This window comes from Oncorhynchus kisutch, linkage group LG6 (assembly GCF_002021735.2).
Source record: "Oncorhynchus kisutch isolate 150728-3 linkage group LG6, Okis_V2, whole genome shotgun sequence".
Lineage (NCBI taxonomy): Eukaryota > Metazoa > Chordata > Actinopteri > Salmoniformes > Salmonidae > Oncorhynchus > Oncorhynchus kisutch.
The window spans coordinates 74,512,471-74,522,596 of record NC_034179.2 but is presented as its reverse complement, the minus strand read 5'-3'; the positions used below and the strand labels follow the sequence as shown (position 1 = coordinate 74,522,596).

The window sequence follows — 10,126 nt, the reverse complement described above, 5'->3', positions numbered from 1 at the left end:
GATGATTTTGTGCCCAATAGAAATGAATGGTAATTAATGTATTGTGTCAGAAAATCCTGAATGACTACTGGTTTTATTGGTTTATTAGAATCCCTATTAGCTTTTGCTGAAGCAGCAGCTACTCTTCCTGGGGTCCACACATACAACACGACAAGTAACAAAACGCTGATAGACAAGAACCGTCATACAAATATAAAATACAACGATATATAAACCATACAACTAAAGAATGTATTTCTAAAAATGTATTTTACCTTTATTTAACTAGGCAAGTCAGTTAAGAACAAATACTTATTTACAATAACTGCTTACACCGGCCAATCCCGAACAACACTGGGCCAATTGTGCGCCTCCAAATGGGATCGCGGCCGGTTGTGATACAGCATGGAATCTAACCAGGGTGTCTGTAGTGACGCCTCTACCACTGAGATGCAGTGCATTAAACTTTGTTAAGAGTGTGTCAGTGTGTGTCATTTCACAGTTCCTATTCTGCGATGAGATGTTGTTTTATAAAACATTTTTAGGTCATTGTGATGTTTACTTGAGTAATTGGAGATAGAAGGGTGGTTCCATGTGATCATGGCTCTGTATAATGGCTCTGTATAATACTGTGACGAGTCCACTGTCTTGTGGGGTATGTATGTGTGTCTGAGATGTATGTTATTATTGATTATTATCTGGAATTGTCATAAAAGTAATATTTCTTATAAAAACTACAAGATAAGTATTTAATCTCAAGGAAAGATTGGCATGCATGTTGTTGATGTTATGCATTTACTGTGCATTCGGGAAGGTATTCAGACCCCTTCACCTTTTCCACATTTTGTTAAATTCTAGCCTTATTCTAAAAATGTTAATTATAAAAATTAAAAAAATCATTATTAATCATTAATCTGCACATAATACTCCATAATGACAAAGCAAAAACTGTTTTTTGGAAATTGTTGCAAATTTGTTAAAAATAAAAAACAGAAATACCTTATTTACATAAGTATTCAGACCCTTTGCTATGAGACACGAAATTGAGCTCAAGTGCATCCTGTTTCCATTGATCATCCTTGAGATGTTTCGACAACTTGATTGGAGTCCACCTGTGGTAAATTCAATTGATTGGACATGATTTGGTACCACAGTTAACAGTGCATGTCAGAGCATAACCAAGCCATGAGGTCAAAGGAATTGTCAGAGGAGCTCCAAGACAGAATTGTGTCGAGGCACAGATCTGGGGAAGGGTACCAAAACATTTCTGCAGCATTGAAGATCCCCAAGAACACAGTGGCCTCCATCCTTTTTAAATGGATGGAGGACCACCAAGACTCTTCCCAGAGCTGGCCACCCAGCCAATCTGAGCGATTGGGGAAAAAGGGCCTTGGTCAGGAAGGTGACCAAGAACCCGATGGTCACTCTGACAGAGCTCCAGAGTTCCTCTGTGGAGATCGGGGAAGCTTCCAGAAGGTCAACCATCTCTGCAGGACTTCACCAATCAGGCTTTTATGCTAGACCTCACTACCCTCTGGAGAGACTTCCGGTTATGGGCGGAGCAGCTGCCGTACCAGGCAGTGATACAGCCCGACAGGATGCTCTCGATTGTGCATCTGTAAAAGTTTGTGACTGTTTTTGGTGACAAGCCGAATTTCTTCAGCCTACTGAGGTTGAAGAGGCGCTGCTGCGCCTTCTTCACCACGCTATCTGTGTGGGTGGACCATTTCAGTTTGTCCGTGATGTGTACGCCGAGGAACTTAAAACTCGAACATCTCGGGAGAGACCTGAAAATAGCTGTGCAGCAACGCTCCCCATCCAGCCTGACAGAGCTCGAGAAGATCTGCAGAGAAGAATGGGAGAAACTTCCCAAATACAGGTGTGCCAAGCTTGTAGTGTCATACCCAAGAAGAATCGAGGCTGTAATTGCTGCCAAAAGGTGCTTCAACAAAGTACTGAGTAAAGGGTCTGAATACTTATGCACATGTGATATAAGTTTTTATTTATTTTTATAAATGAGAAAACATTTCTAAAAACCTGTTTTTGCTTTGTCATTATGGGGTACTGTGTGTAGATTGATGAGAAAAAAACTATTGAATCAATCTTAGAATAAGGCTGTAAAACGTAACAAAATGTGGAAAAAGTTAAGGGGTCTGACTACTTTTAGAATGCACTGTAAAGGCAAGGCGTGCTGTCGTTTTCAACCAGCTGCAGATTTGCTCGTTTTTCTTTGCTTCATTTGGCCATATTACCGGACAGTAATCAAGAAGGGACATACCCCTCCCCGTCTTCACAACAACTTAGTCAATATGATAATTGACCATCCAATGTTATACCTAGGAGCTTAGTCCCTCTGTAACTTTCTCACTCATCATTATTTACGATTCATTAAAGATTATACGCAATCAAGGTAGCATCCACATTAATGTAGAAGTGTTTAGAAACATTATATTCTTATTTACAATAAAAGTGATTCCAAAAAGACACAATACATGATTTACCATTCATTTCTATTGGGCACAAAATGATCTGAAACACAACTTAAACTAACTGCAAATGCATCCAAAAAGTTTGTAGTCACAATCTTGATGTAGTCATTGTGTGCTAGGGACATGGGACCAAATACAAAACCTTTGACTATTTTATTTATAAGAATCTTAAGGGGTGTCAATCATTTTGACCACAACCTTTTTGAGAGAAAAATAATATTATCTGTTAAACAACATCTCTTCATCTGAGGAATTGTATTAGTATAAAATAACAATTTCCAAAAATGTTTCCGCTTACAATATAGCTCAGTGTTTGAATTCTTTATTTTATGAAGTCAATATTGCTTATCTTTATCAATAACTTTGAACCCCACTGTAAATGTTTTTCTCAGGTCATTCTGAAACAAACAGAATAAATTGTGCTTTATTGGTGTACAGGTATCTTCTAAATTATTTACAGTGATATATTAAAATCCATGGGGGCATGTCTGTGATTTTTCCTCCTAAAAATTGTGAAAGAATCCAGCCACCCATATCAGACTGCTCTCTCTGCCACCGCACGGCGAGCGTCACCAGAGCGCCAAGTCTAGATCCAAAAGGCACCTTAATAGCTTCTATCCCCAAGCCATAAGACTCCTGAACACTTAATCAAATGGCCACCCTTTTTTTTTACCCTGCTTCTACTTGCTGTTTATTATCTATGCATAGTCACTTTACCCCTATCTACATGCACATATTACCCCAATTAACCTGTACCCCGCACATTGACTCGGTATTGGGAACCCCTATATATATATAGCCTCGTTATTGTTATTTTATTGTGTTACATTTTTGAATATTTTCTTATATTCGTACTTTTTTAAAACTCTGCATTGCTGGTTAAGAGCTTGTAAGTAACATTTCACAGTAAGTCTTCAACATTTCACCTGTTGTATTCAGTGCATGTGACAAATACAACCCGAGTCGTATTGAAAATGAATAATAGTAAGATTTCATAATGCATTATTTGGGTTTTTTGGGGGGGGGACCAAAATGCATTATTTGAGTTTTATAATATATTCTTGTTCAAGTTGATATGACAAATCTATTTGAACACACACATTATTAGAAAGCTATCTCCTGAATAGGTAACCAAAAGTAAAGTCAGAATTATGGGCAGAAGCCAGTGCGGTCAATCTCCCCTTATCATTCAGACATTAACAAAGCAGCAGCAACAACACGTGGCAACACTTCAAGAAGCATAAACAAAGACAAAAGCAAAACATGAAACTAGTTCTATCATCTCACTTATATCATCTGACTGTTGTGAATATTGAGCTGTATTTTCATGGTTTTTAAAAATGAAAGGAAAGTACAACCAATACTATGTCAGTAGGCCTATGAGATGCCATCCTTACACTGAATGTGAACCTAAGAAAAGTGATCATATCCTGATCGTTGGAAGCACCATTGGGGAAGCATGGAAGCTGCTCACGACTGTTGGTCACTGGTAACATCAGTGCTGCTCTAGCTGCTGCTGCTACCACTACTGTTGTCCTCTTCACTCTCCTCTCTGATGTCATCCATGATGAGGTCGTACAGGTTCTCCAGGCTTCCTTGGCTAAGACAGGTGTTGACGGTGGAGCCGGAGCTGATGTGGACGGAGCTGGGATTGACTACGCGAGGCTTCCTGTTCCTCTGGCGACTGCGGGGGTGGACACACTCTGTCCCAGGAACATGGGGCTCTGGAATGGAAGTACAAGGCCAGTTAGTTGGCTGTAGCCAGCAGCCAGACAGACATGTAAAAGGCCGCCATCTTGTGGTACTTGTTTGTAGTAACACACTCTACAAACCACAGTACATTGCACTGTACAGCGCAATGTGTGTGTGTGTGTGTGTGTGTGTGTGTGTGTAGTTTAACCTTGTCTGTTGTAACAGTCCTCAGCGAGGCAGCTGTGTGGGATAGGTTTTCTGGGTCCTACTACTCCTACCCCTCCCTTGCGTGGAGGAAGAATCTCTGTTGGGATCACCAGAGTTCGGCAGGAGTAGCAGGGGGAGCCCAAATCCATCCTCCCAAAGCCCCTGATGGACAAATCAAACCAAGTGCATAGAGATTAAATCACATTTCTCATTTCTCATAATCACACATGTACAGGACAGCTCCAGCTTTTACCTGAAAGTGCGTGTGCATTTGGTGCAGCAGAACTCTCCAATACCCCACATTTTGTCATAAGGGACAGGGTCATATTTCTTCTTGCACAGGTGACAGCGAGATACCTAGGAGAGATGACAGTCAGTGGAGTCCCCAGTTAGTAGATGAACTGGCCATGTGAAATACACATTCTAAGACAAAGTAACAAGGTAACAGGAACACAGTTACAGACACAGGTATGGAGAAATACGTTTGAACTATTATGAATGGGTTTGGCATGCACATCGAACAGAGTGTACCAATGTGTGGAGACCACGGTGAATACCAGGTGGGTATGTATAGAAGAGCATTACCCTCTTCCTCTGGGGTACCCGACGCCACCAGTCATTGTCACAGGTCTGGCAGGCAAACTGGTGCAGGACAGAGGGGGTGAGGTGGCGCTGGGCATTATCAAACATTCTCTTGTTCTTCTCAGTGAGAGGCAGGACCCGCAGACGCTCTCCCAGCTCCTGAAGACTCAACACACACAAGCCACACACATAATGGCAGGGACACACCGATGCGCACACACACCTTTCAGTTAGCCATCCACTTAACGCATAATCTCTTTCCCCACCAGTAAAGTCGGTAAATAGTCTGTGGATGACTGACCTTGATATCATTATCGTCTTCAGGCTGTCTGCTACCTCGGGGCTGTAGGGAAGACAAATGTAAGTCATAGAATTAGAAATAGTCAAGGCAACCAATTTACCAACCTGATTATCAGATTGGATATAGGACAAATGTAATATGATAGGAGTTTTATTCCCACTTTCAGCCCTTGAACAGTGTTGTTATAATAGCTCACAAATCTATTCCCAATGTGTTATTACCCATTACCAATATGGTTATGGAATATAGAACTTCAAAATCAACAGAGATTTTTGCATTATACTAAAATGCCTGAAATCCAGATGTCTTCTGATGAACATTGATTCTTTAACCCAATGAAAGACAGACTAACTAACACTGTGACTGTGTTGTACCTGTTGTGCAGGAGGGACCTGAGGTTCCCTGTCCTCAGCGGTGAGTTTCTGCACCACATTCTGAAAGAGAGAGAGGTGGGTCAAGGGTCAGGGTACAACTGAACTGTCATGTTTATGACCACAAAGATCACATTTTCAAAGAAATATAGACCCGCCTGGATACACCCCTAACCCAAATACACACACAAAGCGACAGAGAATAGTATGGAATGTATTAATGTAACCTTGACTGCCTGATCCGTCTGTAAGCATTTTCTGTCCTCATCATCCAGCTCTGCACAGCAAGAGTAGAGAAAGAGGAAGAGTCCGAGATTAGATTGTCAACATGGCCAACCCTTTAACGCAAATAAAAATGGGTCTGGTTGTTAAACCACCCGAGACCATGTCTGAATAGAGGTTAAAGAGGCCATCAGCAGCTGAAACAATAACAGTCTTCCTCGCCCATGTTTCTGTAAAAAGATGTAGGGACTTTTAAATGTATACACAGAGCTACGGATGCAAGGACTGACCATCCATTATATAAAAATGATAGTTTACACCACGTTTTGAGGCTATATAGTGTTTGTTTTTCATTTACTTTGTTTACAAACAATGGAGTAAAACAAGCTTATATTTAGAGTTCTGATGGGTTACGACAGTTGAACTAAGCTCAAGAGGCATTTATAAGTTATATTCTTCAAGAATCAATGGGTACATATCATAAATGCACAAGTCCAACAAATGGATGTAGCAACTGCAGATTGCCCCTTTAAGGGAAAGTTTCCAGGACAGATGAATCCTAGTTCTGTTCCTGGACTAAGGGGCACATTTAACGGAGAATCCCCACTGTACAGGCTTTTTAGTACAGGACCCGGTGTCTTGGAACCCCCTCCATAGGGTTTCCTATGGTGGTATGACTGGGGTTTGCATCTACTGTCAACCATTTCTTTACCGTTGCCTTTCTTCAGTATAACTGCCCAGGTGACCATTTGATGTTTGTTGGCATAGCGTCTCATCAGTAAGGTTGCCTTTTCCACCGCTATCTTTCCATGGAATGTCTCCCTGAACCGCCTGACACTTTTCTCCAGCTGAGTTAACAGACAAATAAGAAAAGGACAATAAGAATCGAAAATAAACAGGCTGGTGTCAATCATGTTGTAAATAAAATAGAAGATCAGGCACATTCAACAGGAAGATCGATAGAACATTGCAACAAATGCAAATGCAGCCTAAGGGCATGGTTTATTCAAAAACAGATCACAACACAACGCACAATGAAACACACACTGCTCTTGCCCTGTCCTCTCTAACCACATAGGCCTATTTATAAAGTGTAATAACTCTATAGTGTTTGATGACGTTATTTAGGTTTAGGCTAAACGTATGAGAAATGTGAGAAAACAAACATAATTATTATCCAACGTTAAAAGTTTCACATCGACCAAAACACAAATTGGACATTTGATCCGTAGGACTACAATACAAACAAGAAAGGCGCATACAAATCGACCATGTAAAACAGTGTTACTGGCCAATTGAAAACTAAGTTTACCGTAGCCTACCTCAAATTCATCTTGCATACAGCTCATTTTGTTATCGTCTAGGCTTTTTCTACCCTTGCATATGTCGTTCTATAGCAACATATTTCGCAACAATCGATATATTTCCTTGTAGCGCTGCAGTTGCAGTGTGCTGACTAACGTTAACAACTTTCACTTTGATAAAATGGCGCGTTCAAAACCACTGGGATCTTGGAACAATACAATGTCAGATCATTACGTTAGGGTGAAAAGTCGGAGCTCTGGAAAGATGCCCGAGTTCACGAGTTGAAATTCCGAGTTGAATGACCGTTCAAATTATTATTTTTCCAGTCAGAGCCCCTTTTGTTGTGCGAGTTCCCATTTATTTTTAACACACTGAGGTCGGATTTCGGGATTCCCAGTTCCGAGTTGTTTTGAACGTATCATTAGACTGGTCATACGTACCACGCGTCCACGCACGCCCACGCACGCCACACCGTAAAAACAAATACACACCAACCAATGAACACACAACCAGCCCCTGCTACCTCTTCTTCTTCTTATTTGGTATCATGGCGTTGCACATTTTGTTTGTGCATTTCGCCACCTACTGTGCGGCAGTGTATGTTCAATCACATTATACAAAAATAAAAAGTGGTAATATATATATGTACATATACATTTCACCACCAACCAACCCTACAAATATATACCAATATTTCATTAAAAAACATCTAAAAAATCTCACACCCATCTGCCAGCTACACTCCTGCTCCTACACCATGCCAATGGCCTGGGAGGACGGGACACCCCCACTCAACACACCCTGTAACTCTTCTGAATTCAAATCTCAAATATCATATACCCAAATACTTCTCTGCAGCTGCCACCACAACATCTATTTTCTGTGATTTACGTTCCCTTTCTGCGGTACAGCTGATAACCATTGCTATGAACGCTGAGAAGGCAGCCTCACTGAAGCTCAAAACACTATGGCCTCTCCCTCTGTGCTGACACAGATCTACGACTCACTGGGCTCCTCTCAGGATTCCTCACCTTTGACCCATCCGCCTCTACTTTCTTCACTGCCTCGGAATACAACACCTTCTGCACTACTGTCTGGCCACTTCAACCTGCCACTCTCATACCGGACTCTTCCGATCCCCAGCAACATGGGCACCACGACAGTTGACACACACAACTTTACCAAAACTACACAATCCTCTGTCCAATGCCCTCCTGCACACTTCTCACAACTTGGAATCTCCCTCCTGCACACTGCTGCAACATGACCATAAACATTGTACCTGAAACAGAGCAGTGGATTCACCACAAACGCTCTAAGAGGATGATATATCCTAACATGACTTTGTCTGGTAAAGACTCTGACTCAAAAGTCAAACTGTTTCACCACGCTCACCACCAGGTCTGTGTCGTGCCAAACGGCGGGCATCAAGAGCAAAGCATGAAGCAGATCTTGACCCAAGTTGCATGACACGGAGCGCCTGCTTCCTTGGGTCAGAAGAAACATAAACAAAAAGAAAAAGTCCACTTCAGGTTACCTTCACGGATTCTACTGTAAACAACTCCTTTCCCACCCATCCTGAAACCACAAATGGATCTGCCAAAAGGCAAGGGTCCACTTTCCCTCAAAAATGTCACTCCTATTGAACTAGATTATTTTGTATTTTGTTCAATGATGTCAAGCTCTTCACCATACCTTCCACCTCACATAACTCGCCCTCATACACTTCAATTTCTCCTCTAGAACTCAGTCTGGCTCATGGCTCACTCTGTTTGACACCAATCATTTTCAACATTTTTATCTCCATCTTCCTCCAGATTCAAATCCTACCTCTGCTTTCCTCATTCTCTTCAACCGCCTCTTCCTCTTTTTCCACCTCCATTCCTCCTCAGAAATCCAAATTTCTGTGTCCCTGTCCCAATATTCCTTTTCTTGCTCCAGGATTCCTCTTCAGAACCCCTTTCAAGTGAACCGTTCCAACCAGCCCGCTCTGCTCCTTCTTCTTTGGGATTGGATTGGTGGATCGCATTCAACTTTTAAGGTGCATACACCACCACCTACTGTACTGGAGTGTAAGGCCAGTCACAGCATACCAAAAAGTAATTATCTTCATTAGTCCTGTTCATCTAAGAAGGTGAAATACCACTTCCCTCCCATTTACTCCCCCCACTACACCAACCAAACCCCAACCCCGTCCAGCCTCTCTAACCATTTCACAAAATCTCTCTCTATGTACATTACCAGTCAAAAGTTTATACACACCTACTCAGTCAAGGGGTTTTCTTTATTTTTACTATCTTCTACATTGTAGAATAATAGTGAAGACATCAAAACTATTAAATGACACACATGGAATCATGTATTAACCACAAAAGTGTTAAACAACAAAATATATTTTAGATAGTAGATTCTTCAAAGTAGCCACCCTTTGCCTTGATGACAGCTTTGCACACTTGGCATTCTCTCAACCAGCTTAATGATGTAGTCAACTGGAATGCATTTCAATTAAAAGGTGTGCCTTGTTAAAAGTTCATTTGTAAAATGTCTTTCCTTCTTAATGCGTTTAAGCCAATCAGTTGTGTTTTGACAAGATACGGGTGGTATACAGAAGATAGCCCTATTTGGTCAAATCTTGCCATATTATGGCAAGAACAGCTCAAATAAGCAAAGAGAAACAACATTCCATCATTACTTTAAGACATGAAGGTCAGCCAATCCGGAAAAGTTTCTTCAAGTGCAGTCGCAAAAAACGTCAAGCGCCATGATGAAACTGTTTCTCATGAGGACCGCCACAGGAAAGGAAGACCCAGAGTTACCTCTGCTGCAGAGGACAAGTTCATTAGAGTTACTAGCCTCAGAAATTGCAGCCAAAATACATGCTTCACAGAGTTCAAGTAACAGACACATCTCCACATCAACTGTTCAGAGGAAACTGCATGAATCAGGCCTTCATGGTCGATTTGCTGCACAGAAACCAC

The 10,126-nt window shown here is 41.4% G+C and overlaps 1 protein-coding gene across 4 annotated transcripts; it reads right to left on the bottom strand.

The window, feature by feature from the left end:
* Positions 1-2,506: 2,506 nt before the first annotated feature.
* On the bottom strand, positions 2,507-9,154 carry shfl (shiftless antiviral inhibitor of ribosomal frameshifting). Of its 4 annotated transcripts, none has more exons than XM_031827513.1 (9): positions 8,979-9,154; positions 6,556-6,691; positions 5,849-5,898; positions 5,625-5,684; positions 5,251-5,292; positions 4,953-5,108; positions 4,621-4,724; positions 4,369-4,529; positions 2,507-4,192 (listed from the first exon to the last, which is right to left on the bottom strand). In XM_031827513.1, exons 1-9 carry the CDS (start codon positions 8,991-8,993, stop codon positions 3,975-3,977), a joined length of 942 nt encoding a protein of 313 aa, XP_031683373.1. In that variant the 5' UTR covers positions 8,994-9,154; the 3' UTR covers positions 2,507-3,974. The 4 variants fall into 4 exon arrangements, with proteins under 4 accessions (XP_031683373.1, XP_020349142.2, XP_020349143.2 ...); XM_020493553.2 differs by lacking the exon at positions 8,979-9,154 and adding an exon at positions 7,166-7,576; XM_020493554.2 differs by lacking the exon at positions 8,979-9,154 and adding an exon at positions 7,383-7,530.
* Between the last annotated feature and the right edge of the window lie 972 nt (positions 9,155-10,126).